The 19,344-nt window shown below is 47.1% G+C and overlaps 1 protein-coding gene across 1 annotated transcript; it reads left to right on the plus strand.

Annotated features, from left to right (window-relative positions):
• The first annotated feature begins 10,638 nt into the window (after positions 1-10,638).
• On the plus strand, positions 10,639-18,888 carry CXCL14 (C-X-C motif chemokine ligand 14). Its single transcript, XM_071570412.1, has 4 exons — positions 10,639-10,971; positions 11,895-12,000; positions 16,102-16,212; positions 17,728-18,888. Exons 1-4 carry the CDS (start codon positions 10,908-10,910, stop codon positions 17,741-17,743), a joined length of 297 nt encoding a protein of 98 aa, XP_071426513.1. The 5' UTR covers positions 10,639-10,907; the 3' UTR covers positions 17,744-18,888.
• The last annotated feature ends 456 nt before the right edge of the window (positions 18,889-19,344 follow it).

Here is a 19,344-nt window from a genome sequence, read left to right on the forward strand (position 1 = left end):
GAGTTAATAGAAGAGGCTTTAGAAGTGACAACATACTCAAATGGCTGGTGCTGCTGCATCCAGAGTTTACAGAAGAAATACAAGAGAAAATTCTGAGAAACTCACTGGAACTTCAAATACCCTTGGACATAATTATGGAGGTGAATGGGAGGGAAGGGGGATGGTCCCTTAGCTTGAACTGGACCATTTTAAGAGCTTCTCTAAGAAAAACAAGGCCACCCTGTCCTACACATACGAGTCCAATTAGTAACATTCTTATCTGATATAACCCTCCTGACCAACTGGTGTAACTGTGCATACAAGATCAGGCCAGTGTTGTGGGAAAGGCAAACCTGTCCTGGATTTTTCCTCCCTTACCCAACAGCTTATTTGGAGTAATTTACGTGCTAAAGAAATTAATACATTGGGTACAACATGGGTTTGTTTGGGTACATCTAAAGGCTGTGTGGGCTGCTTCTCAAACTTAGAAACTTTCTTTGCTCTTCAAGAGCATTAAAGAATTCCACTTTCACTTCCGGAGAGAGTTTCCCAGGCGACTTTCTTCCGCTGCCCTGCTCCAGTGAGGAACATCAAGAGCCGGTGCAGATCTTTGAAGAACTGGCCAATAATTTCAACATCTCCTTGGCAAAAACAGCCCCTTGCAAGGCAGTCGTCCCACCTGACAGCTCCAGAGCGAAGGGGTGGGCTGTGCAGGGAGCGGGGGCACAGCTGCATTCGCAGCAGAACAGCCTTTCCCCAGCCAGGCACTAAATGCAATTAAGGAGAGCGGAATATCCCAAGTCTAGGATATCAAAACAAAGCACGTTCAAAGTCTGGAAGCTGAGCGTGGGACAAGGCTGGGATTTCCTCCTTTTTTGTTTTCTAAAGGAACACAAACTCAGGAAACATTAGACAAGCGAGCAATACAAACAAGCCCTCAGGATGATAGGATGAAGAAGAGGAGGAGGAGGAGGGGACAGCCACAAACAATGCTTCATCATCATGCATTCAACCCCTAGGAAAGGAAAAGCAGATGAACAAGTACCAAATGGGCAAGTTTTAAGGACACAGGTTTCTAAAGTCAACGGGATCGCTTGAGTGGCATCTCTGAGTGCAAATGCAGCCAGTGCCAAAAAGATGAGAGAAGTCAGACCTTCACCATCCAAAACTGTGAAGTACATTGCAACAGTGACAAAGGGAACTGTGACATATGCCAAGGCCAAGAAAGAAGTGGCCAAGGAAAGCAAACTAAATCACCACAAACCCAGTTCACCTGTCAACCACAGAGTCTCAGAGGAAACAGAAAGTGGCAATGCAAAAACCCGCAAAGAGGTGCTGTCCCTTGGAGCATCCAAGTCGAACAATACTGGGGTTAATGGTGCAAAAGGTCAATGGCAAGTTGGACCAAAAGATGTGCTCTAAGGAGGTGGGGGGACAGTTGAGAGAAGGGCAATTCAAAGAGGAGGCTGGAGGAGCCGAGTCACATAGACAAGATACAGTTGCCCACCAAGAGAATGAAAGGGGCTGTGAGTATGAGGTAGTTTAACATGAGGTAGCACTCACTTTGGTTGTACAGCATGTTTTGAAGAAAGGGTAATTAAGGGAATACATTCATACTTGCACACTTGCCTTTTCATTCATACGAGTGGCCACCACCACCACAAGTGTTCCAGGCACAGACCTGAAAAATATATCTGGAAAAGTAGGTGAGGCACAGCATGAGTCAAACTGGGCTCACCCTTTAAGTCCCAAGGTTCATCTGCCATGGCCAAGTGAGATTGGACAGTGACAGGGAAGTCCTCAGGACTAGAACCTACAGCCCCCTGGTATTCCCAGAAGGTCTCCCATCTAAGTACCAACCGGAGCCCGACCCTGCTCAGCTTCTGAGATCTGATGGGATTGGGTGTCAGAGTGGCATTTACCTGCCTACAATGTGCTATAAAGAAGAAACAAAGGTACAGGTGGGCCCTAGAGAAATATGGGGACTGGAGCTACTGCTGGGATGACACCTCATGCAAAGCACTTCCTTCTCTGAGGGCAGGTCAATTAGAACATGAAATGACAAAGCCCAAGGTAAACCTGGAGTCCCAGAAAGGATCTGCTTTAAGGCATGAGGACTGTGACTGAAACATCACTGAAATGTTGGAAGTGGAGGATGAAGATTCTTTTCTCTGTCTTGGTCTTGAGCATCTGTTCTGTTAATAGCCTGAAGAAGAAGGTGTAGCTTCCTCTGAGATGCTGATAGTGACCCGTGGATGTTACTGTTCTGATGTGCCTGGACTTATGGCTCTGATAACCCTCAAACCCTGTGGGAAGCCACGTTCTGCCAGATGCCACAGCTCTGCATGGTTTCTGAAGGGCACCAGGGGAGGGGACATCCAGCAGCATCCCACTGCTTGTACCTGAAATGGATTGTTTCCTTTTGAAGCCCTGCAGGGGATCAGCCTCTATCACGGGTTTCATCACAGTTGTGAGTTCTCCAAATCTGTTAAAAATATAAGAGAATATTGGATACCCTGAAGGGAAAATTTCCCAATTCACCATGTGAAATAAGCTGTAAAGCAGCAATTCCTTTGATTTCTCGTTTCCTTTTATTTTTCCATTGATCTCATCACATTCTCTCGTCTCATCTTAGAGAGCAAGTCAAGAGGACAGCTAATCTGTTTTCCCTCTGCTCTTCTTAATGTCTTCTTGATTGAAATTCACGTTAACTCTTAGGCACCCTGATCTCTGAGAGTGTCCATAAAGCCATGTCCAATTCCAGAAAATTCTGCTGCTTTGAAATGTCTCTTTCAAGGCACTGAACTCTGGAGAGCTCTCAGGAATGGAGCAGATACTTGCAGGACCCTTAGGAGGCACCCAAAGAAATGCTGGTTGCTGAGTTTCCCCAAAATTTTCCTGGGGACAGGGCAATGCTCTGACACAGGGGATGAAGAAGGACAGAGGGACACTTCCCACCCAGGAGCCTCCCAGTTTCTCCTTCTAAAGATGAGCTCCAGCACAAAGGCAGCCCCATCCACAATGGGAACCACCTCAGGTGCTGACCCTCTCCTGCAGCACCAGGGCTCCAGAGCACCACCATTTCTGCCTCCAAATCACTTTAGCAACAACTGCCTGCCTTTTCAGCAACAGCCAACTGCCAGGAGAGGCTGCCAAAGGCCTTGGGAAAGAATCACAGGCTGGACATATTTTTATCCTCGAGAGTGAAAGCGGCAAAGCCCCAGATTTGGGGTAGACACCTAAGGCAGCTTGCAGAGAGCAGAGGCTGCACCACCAGTTTGCCAGTCCCCTGTCCCTGTTTCAGCCCCATGTCATTGTTGTCCTTGGCATTTGTAGACTTCATCAGCCCTGTGTTGTTCTCTAGCTGATTTCTCATTTGATTTCCACAGCAAAAACCACATCAGTTCTGCAACGTGCCATGTTTGTGTGACTCTTTTTGGATGATTCATAAAAAAAAATTTAAAGATCACATCTACCTACTCAGGAGTGTGACAGTGCAGCAAAACACAAGCATGAATTCTCTGGGTTTTAGCTATTCTTGGTGCAGGCACTCTCAGCATGGCCAAGCAGGAGGAGGTTACCAGGGGGCAGCAAGGAGGGGGATGCTACAGGGGGATGTTCCCTTCCTTGTCTCTCCCAGTGATGTTCTGCAAGTCTGGCCAAACCACCCTGCTCCAAGGGACTGATGAACTTCAGAGTATTTCCTGGCAAACTGGGCTGTGAAGTGCTTGGCCCAGCTTTTTTCCAGCCCACCCAGACCACACATGAAGGAGAGATGGGTGGTGAGGAGAAGTCATACAGGTGGAAAACCTGGGAAAAGTGGGCAAATCCAGCTCTGAGGAAGTTCAGAGCAATGAGGCTCCCCACCAAGTCCTTAGTGGTGATACCATTGCTGGGAGAGATGCAGAGCTTGGCTGTGCCAGCAGAATGTCACTGGCTTTGCTTGCAGAACTGCTGGTTGGTTTACTTGCAGAATGAACTGATTTTCTGAGGAGCACTGCACAAAGCAACCATCTCCCTCTCCCTCACCATCACCATCACCAAGTGCTACGGTAATTAAGCTTTTATCCGAGTAGATAAAATAATTAACACATTTATTACTCAGAAGAAGAAGATCATTTTTTGATTGATTGCAGCCTACTAATCTTCCATCGACTATTCAAAGTCTGCATTGTTAAGCCATTCATTTTATTTATTTTTAAAAACACTACATATGTTTTCTATCCCAAGGGGAGGAAAAAATCAACGGATGAAAAATTCCCATCATTACTAACACACAGCTCAGCAGAAAATTAACAGAGAGAGGGAGCACCCTTCCTGTCTGCAGCAGAATGGGCTTCATTAGGCTTGCAAGGATTTTTGCACGTTACAGAAAGCACTGAGGAGGTGGGAGAAACCCTCAGAGCCCCGTGAGCACCTGCAGAAGCTGTGGCTTCGTGCCCAAGCCAGGCTTGGTGTGTCACAGTGCTTGGTCCTGGCACTCCTGCACATCATCCCAGGGGAATGCCATGGGATGATTTACCTCCATACTTACTCTGAATTATGGCCATTTTTATCTAATGGCTTTAGTTCACAGTGATGGGGAGTTTTGTTGCTCTGGTTACACCGTGTAAGCTCAGAAAGAAACCTCTGGAAGGATGTGGAGGAGACTCTCCATCAAGTGCTGTATTCACACCCTCACAGATTTTGGGGGTTTGGGGTTTTTTTTTTTGGGGGGTCACATGAAGCCACTAGTCCAAAAACAGATGTCAGGAGCCACCAGAGAGAAGAACCATGAGACACATCAGGGTAAGCATCATCTCTTCCTAGCAGGGCAGTCACCCCTTCATGGTCATTCCCTCGTGTCTGGGGTCCCCAGGACAGAGGCCTGCCTGGATGCCACCAGCTGGGTTGTGGACCAGGACATGAACCAGGACATGAGGTGCAGCAGAGAGGTGGACCTGTCCCCCTTCATGGCTCTGCCCCTGCAAATTTTACACATATCAAACATTTTATGACCTCATCTTTTTGCTTCAAAAGCCTTCCCAAAAGACAACAGAAAAGATACACCCTCCAGGGCTTTGCAGAAGTCCTCGAATAGCTGCAAACATGTCTCTGTCACCACAGGCCTGTCACTGCTGCAATGGCCATCAGCCTCCAGGCACTGCACCTCCCTTCCAGGGTGCCAGCAGGGCACATGGGTGCTGCTCCTGGTAAACAGCCCCTTCACACAAATGGTTCAAAGCATCACTGCCCTCTCCCCCAAAAATCTGAGTTTCCTTGTATTAACCCCCACAACATCATTGCAAGGTGGACACTGCAGCAGGCTCATGGTCTCCAGCTCTCCCAGGCAACTCCCATCCCATGGTGGATGTGCTGCAGCATGTTCCTACCATTCCTGGAAGGGTTTGAAATCATGCCTAGCTCTGCCAAACTATGTAAAGGAGAAGTGTCAGGAATGGTCTGTCTCATGCCTGAACATTTATGGCTCTTGCTGCCACAGCTCTCCATCCTGGCAAGAGCTCACCTGTGATCAGATTAGAGACTATTCAGGTGCTGATCCCATTTGTCCCTATTCTCTTGCAAAAATAAACCCCCCTGTGAGTTCAGTTTTCCATATTCTCTGTGCTTTTGCATATGGATGGGTTGGCAGCAGAGCCACTTCTTTTCAGAGAAGTGGCATTAATAGCAGAGAGAGGCTGCCTGTAGTTTATTACATACAGTAGCATCCCATTCTACTCTCAAAGCCTTTCATCAGAAAAGCTGGCACCCACAGATTCCCCAAAACCACCCCCACACAAGCAGAGATGTGATCAGCAAATCAGGACATCACACCATGTTTCCTGTCCTGGGGCAATCAGGAAGGTTTTCCATGCAATTGCCTTTGTGTTATCCAGCTGTTGTGATGTTCTAACTGCACAGCTGGGCAGTAAAGCAGCATCCTTGCCCCAGTTCTCTCAGTCTAACATAAAGAATTAAAAAACAATTAGGAAAGGGAGAACACACTGACCAGGACAGGGTTGATGCCATCCCCATCCTTGTCCCAAGCAGCTCTCATCCCACCCAACACCACGGCCTCTTCTTCCCTTCTCATTATCCCCTCTATACTACAGCAAGCATTGGGTCAATGGTCAGAAAAAGCCACCCAACTCACTGTGTGATTAAGCACAAAATAAACACCTACAGCCATTCACAGCTCAGATGCCTATTAAGAAAATTGTATAAAGTGCAAACTGTGTTTGCACATAAAAACCAGTGGTAAGTTGTAGCACGCAAGGAAATGAGTCAGTAGGAAATTAAACACAACTCATTATTTTCTCAACGTAAAAAGCCACAGTTGGGATTAATCCTCTTGTGAATATCTAAAGGTGACTCTCAAATCACCTACACAAAGAGCCAGTTCTCCCTTTTGACATGTTATTGCAACCCTTTTTAATGATTCATGAGGAAGAGCTTCAAAGAGCTCCAAGCCATGACAACAGTCCCAGATCTGACCTCCTCGTTCTCATCTCAGCAAAAAAATCCTCCTTGGTGAATAATTTAGGTCTAGGAAAAGAGCTGCCTTAAAAGTATTCCCAAGGGAAGAAGCACTGTCTAGAATTTAATCTCATTATGGAAATAAAAATAAAAAGAAAATATCAAAAGAAAACAGTGACTGCAACAACAATACAAGCCTTATTTTGCAGAATTCATCTGTTGTGAAAGTCCACAGAAGGGAACACAGCTGTTTTCCCTGAAATGCATTTCATGTTTTCCAAGACCAAAGACGAAATCCAAAGCTTTGACTTTCAACTTATGATAGACAAACATATGCAAGGATGACACAACTACTGTTCAGGACCATTGAGGGAAGAAAAGGGTCATTTAGAGCTAGAGGTGCAAACAGAGGCTTGACCACAGACTGCAGCACATCCTCCACTGAGTAAGCTGAGCAGGGCTTGCAACAGCCTCCCCAAATCTGAGGCAATTCTCCCCTCACTTCAAGCTTGGGATTGAGTTTTACCTCTGTTGCAAGGGCTGAGGGCCCATGCAGAACGGGTACAACACAACAAAAGGGCATAAAAAAGGAAGGGCAGCACCCAAGGAAAAAAAGCTCCATACAACAGGCATCACATCTGTGCACCTCCACCTTAACGCTGAAGTTTCTAGGGAGGATTTAAGTCTAATTCCTTCCCCAAATTCCTGACGTGATATGCAAGGATTTTGTCATGTCACTTCTAATGTTTAATCTTCCCCTTGATGGACTGATGGGGATATTCTTAAACATTAAACTCAGATGAGCCATTCACATCATTTTGCCTCAACAGCAATAAGCAGCTTCAGTTTCATGGTCATTTTGCAAAGATTTCTCACAATGACGAGCACCTTCATCTTCCTTCTATGAAACCCTGTGATATTTTGAAGGACAAGTAATCCAAATTATAGATCACCCTGTACTGGAAATAACCAGCATAGGCAAACCCAGCTGAATACTGAAATATTTTTAATAATGGGGATAACTCTAATCGTCTGTTGCCTGGTCCCTGGGAGGCAGATGAGGACCTGAGGGGCTCTGAGTGCTGGCTTAGGAGGATGTGTACATGCACAGCAGGAGGAAAAGCCTCACCTGAGGGCAGGGCAAGGCTTGGACCCTGTCCAAATCTTGTCTGAGCATAAAGATAGAAATGTCTTTGCCCTGGGAGACTCAACTGGAGCTCTCCCATTTTCCCACCAACACTATTTATTTGGGGGGTAAACTGCCCCATTCCAGTAGCTCCCCTTTCAAAGGGCAGCATGAATTTTGTCTTAAAGCACAAATTTTGTGCTCCAGCTCAGCTACATGTTGTGCTCAACTAGAAACCTTTGTGCTTCCAGGTGGCCAAAAGCGGGGACAATTTTGCTTCAAATGGTACTCCCATTGCTAAAACTCTTCTTTCTTATTTTAGGAGACAACAACTCAGTCACACTCTCCGTGTTGCAGAACACCCTCCCAGGGTGGCAAATCACCCCTGGCCCCTCTGGGTTTTAGCCTCAGAGGCCATGCCAGGCTTGGAGAAGGGCAGAGAATGAGATGAAACGAGAGCCCTTTCAGCAGCTACAAAGGTCCCGTAATTAGCGAGCCGGAGCCGGCGCCACGCTCCGTGCGCAGGTACAGGGAGCGCTCCCCGGGGGACAGCGCGGCGCTCTGACCGCGTCCCATCTGCAAAGCCAACAGCAGGACCTTGTGCACTACACGTCTGCCCTGAAACCCTCCTGTTGTAGGGGTCAAAACTCAAGCCTTGATCAATTACACTGCAATTGGGTGGCTTTGTGAGGGATGAAATGGATGCTGCTACCGGCGTTTGCCCAGCACTCACCTGGCCCAGCTCTCCCCAGCCCGTGGGGCACCAGCTGCTGCCAAAACACATTTGCTGAGGCTCAGCAGATCTGCTGAGGATAACAGCGGCACCCGAGCATCAGTGGATGCTGATGCAGCATATGCTTGCACAAAGCAAATGTATCTGAATTATCAGGGTTTATTTGGGGGCAGACCGTGGTGAATTGCATATATGTTCCTTTCCTGTTAAATCTTCTGCCGAAAACTTGCTTCCTCTTCTGTGATTGTCATTTTAAGACAGAACAGGTGTCAGAGACAGCTGTACGTGGCCACCAAAATCTGTCACACGAGGCAAGAGACACCTTTGAGCTCTCAGAAATAATTACTGTCAAAGCCAACACTTGGCATAAAGACACTGAACTGCTCGGGTCCACAGCGGGAGCCACTGTATGTGTGCACATCCCTCGAATACATCCATTTCTACATGAAAATTGGAGCTAAGCAGCACTTTGCTTATTCAATACCTAATAAATTTGGCTCTTTCAACATGAGCAGGAGTCATACAAGAAGATAGGATTCACTTCTGGAAAGCACAAGAATTTCCTTCAACTTTTCTCTCGCCTGTACACGATTTTCCAGGTTTGGGGAAAGTTCAAATTGCCGTCAGCTAAGGCTGCACCCAAATTCTTATTAGCAAAGGGGGAGGGGAAAAGTCTTTGCCTTCCTACAGCTCTTCCCAAGGCTCTGCCTACACACAATGGAAAGACGCTGCAAGGAGGGAATTACCCGAAGATGCAGCAGGGCAGGAATACAGCTCTGGATGTGGGTGACTTTCAGCCAATTCTCCCCTGTGTCCAGCAAATATCCCCACCACCACCTTAGAGCGACTCTCAAATTAGCCTTTTGGACTCTCTCGCAGATTTTTTTTTCTTCCATGTATAAAAAACTGCAATTTATTTGAAAGGTTTGACTTGAGACCTGCCACCCCTCAGGTACCTGTTTTTAATCCCAGGCTCTGGAACAAACATCTCCCTTTGGTCTTGTTGGCATTTTATAAAACAGCCCTATCGTGAAACACCACCACGAGCCCCCAAACCATCCCTAGCTGTGCAATGAGAACCTCAGGAGCTCCTCCACAGCAAAAACACCCGAAGCACAACAAAAACTATCACACCTTCCCCCTCGACCCCATTGCAGCGTCACAAGCTTGCCCAGAAACACGTCTTTCACCCCAAAAACTCCCTGCCACGTCAGCCGGTGCCCCCAGAATGAGCCGCCCAGCCCTGCTCCGCATCGCAGGCTGTTCCCGGCGTGTCGGCACGTCTCGCATGAGTCCCAGGGCCAAGGAACAAGGCAGCTGCCTGCGCGCAACGTGCAGGCTGTGTGTGGTAGGGCTGTACTCGCAGCCTGCCAACAACCGGCGCCGGGAACGCAGCGGGATGGCCGCTGCCAGTGGGAGCCAATGGCAGGAACGGAGCCATGTGGGAGACTTAGAATGCAAGTGGAGCCGGGAGTGCGCGGCGTGTCCTTCCCCAGCGCGGCCGGAGCTGGCACGGGGGGTTCGCTGCCGCCGGGGGCGAGCGGGGAGAGGGGCTGAGATGGACCGCGACAGGCACGGAGGTTTATCTGCTGTCGTGGGGTGCGAGCGGGGAGAGGGGCTGAGATGGACCGTGACAGACACGGGGGTTTATCTGCAGCGTGTTTGAAGGAGATTATACCCGACTCTGATCTTCGTCCGTTTCAGTTAGACAAAAATCCGGAGTCTGGATTTAAAGATGCTCTTTCAGCCGGTTCTGAAATCAGAAACAGACTCTGCAAAAGAGCGGGAACATGTATTTACATCCATGAAGTTCCTGCGTGTTGCCACCCTGCTCTTCATGGAGTAGAACAGTGTTGGAGTGTTCATTAAAGCAGCCCTAAACCGATTTTTTTCCTTAAGTATTCCACATGCCAAACCCACCTAACAACGATTTTAGAAATGGGGTTTTTTTCCATTTAATTCACTAAACTTTCATTTAGATTCAGAAGCCTGCTAAAGCTAGAAAATGAATATTTAAGTCAGTAGGTGAAAAAGGCGAAACCTCTTCCAGGCAAGACCTCTCCAAATCTTATTTCCAAGGTGCATGGGAATTTCTGCGGAGCGCGCGCGTCCCCGGAGCGCTCGCAAGCGCGTGGTTTTCCACATAACCCCCCCAGAAAAACTCCTCATGGGGAAGGTCCCAGCTGGGCAGGAGCAGTGGCAGGAGCGGCCGCCCCGTCGCCTGCGCTCCCCCCGGGATGGGGATGGGGGATGTTCCCCCGGGGTGCTCGGGGCGGGGATGGGAGATGTTCCCCCCGGGGTGCTCGGGGCGGGGATGGGGGATGTTCCCACCGGGGTGCCGGTCCCCTCCCTCCCCGCCGGGGCTGAGGAAGCAGAGGGAGCCGTGGAGTTGCTCTGCATATTAATGAGCCGGGAGCGAGGGCAGCGGGAGCCGCTTTAAAGGAGAAGGGAAGGCAGCGGCAGATCGCAGGCAGCGCAGGCAGCGCCGGGCAGCCGCTCCGCTGTCCCCTCCCTGGTGACACAGCCCCGGGACAGCGGGATCGGGGAGACGAACCCCAAGCGAGGGAACACATCAACCCCCCCGGCGTCTCCTCGGGTACCTGCTGGCTCACCATGAAGCTCCTGACAGCAGCTTTGCTTCTGCTCTTCATCGCGATGTGCTTGACCAGCACAGAAGGTAAAGTGGTTTATTCTGCCTGTTCCCATGTAAACCTCTTTTCTACTAATTGGCGTTTGCCTCTTGATAGCCCAGGGCTGGATTGAGCTTCCCATGCATGTTGGGGAGGTGCGAGGTACAGAATCTGTGAGTAAGGGAGCTGCGAGTTTTTTAAAGGTGAAGTAGAGGTAAAACACACGGGGCAGAGTTGTGTCTTCATTTGAGCCTTCGCTGCAAGGCAAAGGGCTCTCAGTGTGGCCAGTAATGCCGTGGTCTCTGCTACTCTGGAATACAACTCAAATACCTGCTGTTCGGTGGGTTTGGTGTGTGGAACGCTTCAGGAAATAAGATCAATTTAGGGTTGCTTTAACGAACACTCGAAGGGTGGTTGTCAGGCAAAATAGAGCAGAGCGGGATTTGAGGTGGTGGCACAATCTGCATTTTCTGCTGTGCACGAAATTGGTGGTTAAAAAACGCTCCACTTTTGTCTGGCTGTGACTGCACCACGGTATCCATGTGAAGAGAAATGACTGGAAGTCCTGCAAAGTCCAAGTGAGGTGTGAGTGAATGGAAAGTAGCCGAGACACGCACTTGTTTGCTCAGTTTAAAGCGAGTTCTGACTCTTTCATTTCCTTTTTTTTTTAAATACAATTATATTTAATCACAGCAGGTGCACTGTAAAAAACCCTGATATTTACAAAGCCTCAGAACACATATAGTGCTCTGAAACACACTTCCCAGAGAGTCACTACCTTTTCCTGGGATACACCAAAGAAAAAACATTTAATCTTTTTATAAGCTCAACAGCTTTACAAAGCTCAGCTTTTTCCACCAAGGCTTGAAAGACAAAGTGAAGTTTTCCTGGATGCACACAGGCTGGAGGGGAGGGACGCTTGGTATGCAGGAGGCTTTGCAGGCGCTTGAGAAAACACTTTCTCTTGTAGGCGTGAAGTGCAAATGCTCAAGAAAAGGTCCTAAAATAAGATTCTCGAACGTGCGGAAGCTGGAAGTAAAACCGAGGTACCCGTTTTGCGCGGAAGAGATGATTATGTAAGTTTTCCTTCATCATTTACTGCTTTCTGTTTCCCTGTCAGCTGAACTCCTTTACCTTATACTGCAAGTTCCTTCTTTGTTCTTTGTTTTCCTCATGCCCTGGCATGCTAATTCCTGGGAATTGTCATTTGCTGTATCAGATGCAACAAGAAATGTTGCAATTCTGACCAAAATTCCAGGTATCATTTTTCGACAGAATTTTTTTTGCCCCTCAACTAAATATTTCCAACAGGTAGTAATAAAAAGATAATCATTAGTTCAAGCAAAAACAGTGAAAATTTTACTCCAAGCTCCTTGATGTACAATTCAGAACTATTTACTAAAGTTATTCTGGGAATGAAGAATAAACATGAGCAGTTTGGGTCATGATGTTTCTGCAAGAAGAGTTACCCCAACCAGAGGCAGATTTTTGCCTGTGTTGTAGCAGAGCAATTCCCTTCATCCCATGGGATTACCCAGCATGTAAGAAAATGTTTTCTTCCTGGTCTCCCTGCCAGTTGGCACCAATGCTGCTGTGACATCTCCAAGTGATGTAGTGGCTAACCAAGGTGAGGCAGGTACAGGGATTTTTGTCATGACTGGCTCAAAAGGAAGTGATTTTTTTTTAGATTTTATGTATGGGTGGGTTTTTTTCTGTCCTGTTTGGGATGTCTTAAATTTCCCCCAACAAAGCACCATCCAACTGGCACAAGTGGTTGGATGAAGACCAGAAGGGCAACCAAGAGGACTCCACCAAACCCCTCTGCCACCTAAGAGGGGGAAAAGGGTCCCAAGAGCAGCCACACTCCCAGGACACCAAGGACTGCTCTGATCCTGCATTTGTGCTCCCTCATGGAATATTTGCCACTTGCTTAACATCAGGATCTGAGTCCTGCCAGGTCGTGCACCACCTCTGGCTCTCTGTAATGCCCTTGGGGACAAATCCTGCCCAACCAACCAGCACAAACGAGGAGATACCACGGACTTTCCACACAGAACGGGCTCGCCAGACTCAGCGAGAGCTTGTGGAGGAGGAATGGAGATCCAAGTTTCCTTAGGCTTCCTCCAGAGCTAGAGCACCATCACTGTGAGCAATGCTGAGCTCAGGCAACATCAGACCCACTTCTGATGGTGACCTGAAGAGAAAAATGCTTGCAGAGCATCCCTGCCTGAATCAGCTCCTTCCAGCTTTGCCTTGTTTGCTTTGACCCTTCAAAAGCCAAACGATGGCGTGGAGGAACTCCAGCTCTTCACATCCCACTCCAGGCATTTGCCCGAACGCAGATGGTGTGACCAGGGGTTATAAAATAAATCTCATTAATGCAACGTTTCACTTCCAGGTAGAAAGTTGGGGAAGCTGGAGCACCATGTGTAGGAGGAGTTGCTTTCCCAGCCCCACAGCTATGCAGATGTCAAGCAATGCTCTTCAAGCCTGAGGGCTGCCCAGGGTTTGCAGCAGCTGCTGGGACAGAACTGTTCCATCCTCTCCCATCACCAGGGGTGTCTGTGGGGCAGGGCAGCCCCACTGCCAGCACTGCCTTTCCAGCTGCCCTCGTGCAGCCTGAACTCAGCAATGAAAGCAAACTGAAATTAATATTCTGAGAACAAATTGATCCTGGAGTCTCTGGACAATGCACAGAGCAGCTAAAATTCCTGCAACTGAGTTTTTGTTGCTGCAGTGATCATCTAAAATGTGTTGTCAAAGCTTTGTGCCCTCCTCAAAAGCTCTCATATGCTTTCATACAGCAGAAATATGACACAAATGATGTTGAGCAAAGAAGCTGTAGGTAGGGGGTGGTGCAGTTTAGGGAGGTTTTGGACAGAATTCCCCCAAGCAGAGCTGTGGTACAGGGTAAGAGACAGTTAAACTGAGCACTCAGTCTAGTCAAAACCTATCAAGATTCATGGTACATCTACCACTAATTGTGAGTGTATCTGTCTCCTGGAATGAGGGAAAGCAGCAGAAAATAGGAGGGAGGTTTTGCAGTTTAACTCTTTCTGCCTGAAATGTTCAGCTCCCCCCACCCCTCCATGTTTTGCCCCATCCCAGAAAGTTGGGATGTGTCAGGATGGGAACAGCTGATGGGAAATAGATGTTGCTTGGAGTCTTTCTCAAGGGACAGTCGAGGCAGATGGCAGTCCCCATAGCAAGTTGGGATGAAAGGACCAGAGCCAGGATCCTTGTGGCTGTGGAGACTGTGTTTGAGGGCAGTGGTGCAGCCCCACCATCCCTGCAGATGAGCTGTGTGGTGGCACAGGGTGCTGGGGGGCACACAGTGATGCAGAGTTGCCATCACACCCTTTGGAGGCATGGACATACCGGGGAGGATTTTGGCACAGAGACCCTCAGACACCAGGGGTGAAGGCTCCAGCCACCAAACCCTGGGCAGCTAAAGGACAAATCCCACTGGAGGTGTAAGTTTTGATGCTTTAGTCACTTCTCCATCCCTCTCAACCTCTTCTTGCAGCCCATCCAGAGAACTCCTCACTCAGGGTATAATCTCCCACAGCACCTCTTAGGCACATCCCCTTATATAGAGCAGCATTCCCAAAAGCAGGGCTAGGTTAGCTCAGGGTGCCCAAAAATGCTGCCACCCGACCCTGTGCCAATCAGGGACTGCCTGAGAAGTGCAGGGGACTGTGGGAATGTCTTCTCTGCTGTCCATCCTCCAACATGAAAGCAGAAAACCTCCATGTGATGTCAAAGCAATGGCTGTCAGCCTGAAAAAAGAGCCAGTTCACCTGAGAAGCAAGACCTGCATCTCCACCTCCTCAGAATGCAGAATCTGGCAAATCCAGAGTGTCCTTCAGCACTTCTGGTGGAAATGCAGAGCTTTCTCCTTCTCAGAGGTGTTCCTGCTCCTCTCCTCCTGTGATTCAGCCTGTCCATTCCTTTCTGAAAATACTCTGTATGATCTGTCAGAAGAGAAACCCAAGCCCAGGTGTGGATCAGCCAGTGCAGATGGCACAGCTGAGAAAGTGGCTGCTGCATGGAAGAACTTTGGGCTGACCTCAAGACCCTTAAAACTCACATGCCCTGTGCCTTTGGTGATAAGATTTGTTTTCACCCTCATTCAAAGCTACAGGAAAACTCCTCATGTACACATTATTCTCCGGAGGGGTTGGCTGAGAACACCCTTAGAACACAGACAGTCGATGTTTTTAGCAATGACCCTTCCCTTTCTGATGCCTGCAGCAACCAGGGAGGCTCTTGGAGGCTTCCACCACTTCCCCATGCACTGGGGAAAGGGGCACATCTTCCCAGAAAACAACCTGGAAATTACACCTTAACTTTCTGTGACTTTAACTTACACCTGATGGAGCTGGAGCCGAAAGGGGAGCAGGGAGGAAGGTTAATTGAATAAAAGAACTATTTGAACACCTTGTGCAACCTCAAAACTGGAAATATGTTGAGAGCCTTCGCTCTGCTCATACAGGCAGCACGTTTTGCTTCGTCAAGCACATCCCCTCTGCACCAAGAGGGTGAGCTGGGAAAGTATGAAAGGCACTTTTTCTTGTGTTAGAAGATAAAGAGCTCCTTTCTAAGCCAAACCACAAAAGAAGCCCATCAGTGTCCATAGGTATTTCTGGTTTTCTGCCTCCATTTTACTCACGTCTCTAACAGCATTTAAATAATTCCATTATAGTGTTTTACTTAAATCAGTAACTGCTTTTCCCTGTTATGGACAGTATTTCCAGAAAATTAATATTTCTAATACAAGTTGTGGTTGTGGGTTTGGTTGATTCTTTCTAATTTACAAAACTAATAGCAAAGCCAGAAAACTGCTTGATATTTCTCTTGAATGAAGTCTTGTGGAGTGTAAAGGAACAGTTTCCTCATGTGGTTGCCTGAATGAGCTCTAATTAAATAATCTGTTAGGCTCAAAAGATGGAATTTACAGATAGGCAGAGCAAACCCACTGATTAGAACTAGTGAGTGGGTTTTACACTGGTTTGGAACAGCCAACAACCTGCTGCTCTATAATGCCAATAACCTCAACTATCTGCCATAAAACACAGGGCACAAAAAGCCTGGCACTGCCCCCCTGCCCAACCCTGGAGCAGGAGGAGGGGTGGGAACTGCCTGTGCCTGCCCTAACCTGTGTCCTTGCCCTGCAGTGTGACGCTGTGGACGAAGGTGAGGGGGGAGCAGCAGCACTGCCTGAACCCCAAACGCCAGAACACAGTAAGGCTGCTCAAGTGGTACCGAGTATGGAAAGAGAAGGGCAGGTAAGTCCTCTCTGAATGACCTTGGTGGCAAGTCAGGCAACCAGCAGCTCTCAGACATGGAGATTCATGCACTCTATCCAGCACAGAGAATGTATTTAATTACCAAAATTACAATTTTAAAAGGATGTCCTTGATATTATTTCTTCCCTGCCACGTGCAGAGTCCTCACTTCTATTTTAGGATTAGGCTGTTCTGACTATAAATAGTAATTGTTTTTGGTCAAAATATTCATCAGCTGATGGTTTACATACACTCACCTCCCTTCTCTGGGTGAAAATCAAAGATGAAAAGGTTTTAACTACTTTTACACAGTCCTGAGAAAAGCAGTCAGGAGAGCTGGGAAGAGAGCCCTGTCACACACTGTAATCACACCACCTCGACATCATCACTATCTGATGACACAGGTATTTGCCAATTTTAACCAGGTATTTGCCAATTTTAACCAGTGTATCACGCCCAGAAAAAACAGTAATTTTCTGGTAAAAATCTCTGACACCTTCTGCCTTGTAAAGAAGATTTTTTTTTCCTAAGTCATCAGTCACAGGTAGAAGACAGAATAAGAAAGATGAATGGCCAGTGCTGATGTCCCCATCTGTAATTAGGGGGAGCTGCCCAACTCCTGCCACCTCTCCAGGCACGGAAAGAGCCTCCACACACAGTGCAGTCACACCAAGCCCTCCTCCTCCTCATCTGGTGGGGATTGTGCTCCCCAAAATCAAGATAAAATGAGGACAGTGAGCAGCAAGCTCTCTGCAGGTGCAGGGGTGCCAGTGAGCTCCAGCACAGCCCGCGGTGCCCGGTGCCATGGGTGGTGCCAGGGCACTGTGAGTGGCAGTGGGTACAAGCCCCCAGCCATCTCCCCAGACTCCCTGCCAGCTCCCTGCATCTGCTTCACAAACAGAGCACGTGGGGAAGCCCTGGCTGTTGCATAACCACATATTTACACTCTCCCACTCTTTTTTTTTCTCTTTTTTTTATAATGCCATCATTAATAAGCCAAAGGATGCCCAGCCCCAGGCTTGTGCCTCCAGGAAACATCCAGGCAGAGAAGCCCAGCAAGTTGTTTCATCAGGACATAATCTCGAATAACGGCAGAGTTATATTATTTCAAACATAACAGATACTGTGAATTTATTATCTATGTACAGCTCATGATAAGCTTCAACATTTGTACACAAGACAGGGATTTTCCAGTGGTTAGAGTGAATCAGCAGATGTGGATTTCTTCATCTTATTTCTCCTGATAATCGTGGCACAGTGTGTTGTTTCCCACATAACTCCAAGATGTGGCGGTGTCCAAGCCCAACACTCCTCCCAGGTGCTTTATGGACATGGAGAGCAATGTGGTGACTGCTGAAGTCAATAACTTCACTTCCAAAATACTTAAGTGAAGGCTAAAAATTTGTTTTCTGAGGTTTTGTTATTTGTAGGTTGTTTATTAAGTGTTGTTATTGTTGACATGGAGTTGTTTCATTCCCAGTGTAAATACCCTGCTCTTGGCTCTTCTTTGTTTAGGGTTTATGAAGAATAAGAGGAAGTGGTGTGAGGAGTGGAGCGGATTCCCTTGGCCGGCATAGGACTGGGCTCTACAGAAGATCATTTCTCTCTTGCAGACATAAGACACAAATTCTATATTATTATAAAGCACTTTTTACCAAGGGTCAGTTTTTACATTTTATAGCCACGTGCAAAAGGCTTCCAGATCTCACAAGCATCTGTTGCACTTCTGATTTCACACCCGTCTGCTCCGTACTGAAATTAGGAAAAAACCACGTGCTTTTCATTCTAAAGAAGTTGTTTTGGGATTGTTGGTTTGTTGTTTGTTTTTTTTTTAATTCTTATTCATTCATACTGCACTATGATTGCAATCGAGCTTTATAAGCTCCTGAGGTGTTCCACAGCCATGTCCCTCACCCTCTCGCAGTGGGAAAGCTTCCCTGCTGGGCTTCCTGGTCGTGTTGCAGCCTCCACCTTAGTCAGGGGCAAAGCACGGACCAAAGACGAGTTTTCTGGGGAAGATGCCACTGAACTGTGGCTGTACCTGCAGAAGGGAGGTCCCTCAGCACCTCATCAGGTGGGTGTGAGCATCACTTGAGTACCTCTTCTTTCATGGACTTGAGGTCTTGCTGCAAGGCGAAGCGTCCCGTATCTCCATTTAACCTTTCAAAGCATTTCTAGGTTATTTTTATTACTAAGAAAAGTTTTGTTGGTTTTGTTGGTTTGTTGTTTGGGTTTTTTTTTTTCACCTGAAGCGCTTACAGAAAGTTTGTGGCTTCAGCACTGAGACATTTTAAGCTTCAAGACTATTGTGTATGATTTCCTAGATTTGTAGCAACAACAACAAAGAAAGCCTTTAAAAGGTACCTTTTTATGAAAAATATGATAGGGCAAACATATAAATACCTATGTATGTTTTAGTCACAGCATATTCATTATTTTGAATGTAATACTTCAATGTTAAGCAGTGCATTCCTCTTTTTAATATAACAAAACTACCTTTTCATTTGTAAATATACTATAGGAAGTCTCCCTGTATTATCTTGCTGTATAATGTACTGTACTGCTAAATTATCATATGCTATTTAAATGTTTGAAATATTTAGAAGGTTGCATGCAGATTTCATATTTCTTTCTAAGACAAATGAAAAAAGTAATAAAAAAATATTTAAAAAACCTTGACAATTGCTTTGAAATTCCCTTAAGCCATCAGGAAACTCCAGCCACTTCTAATCATTTTTTTATTTTGGGGATGAATTGGTTTGGGGAGAAAAGCAGTGACTCAGAGAAGCTGATTAGGGATATGGCATCTTGATGACTCTGGAATTAGAAAACATTATTCCGGTACAATTTACTTTCCTTTCTCATTTTAGGATTTGGATTTTAGCCAAGCACGAGGAACACTGTGACATAAATAAGGGTGATGCCTGCAGCCACTAGTCTAGTGTTAAGGGAACATAAATCAACCATTCTGGTCCATATAAAACCAAGTAAAAATGGTTTAGGCAAGATCTGGGTCAGATCAGAGAAGGTTGTGCAACAGAAGTCAGGCAACAAAGCCCTGTGAGCCACCACCTCCTCTTCCTGTGCTGTTTTAATTACTGTGATAATACCCTGGCAGAGCTGAAGAGAAAG

Source organism: Pithys albifrons, chromosome 15 (assembly GCF_047495875.1).
Source record: "Pithys albifrons albifrons isolate INPA30051 chromosome 15, PitAlb_v1, whole genome shotgun sequence".
In the NCBI taxonomy this organism is placed as follows: Eukaryota; Metazoa; Chordata; class Aves; order Passeriformes; family Thamnophilidae; genus Pithys; species Pithys albifrons.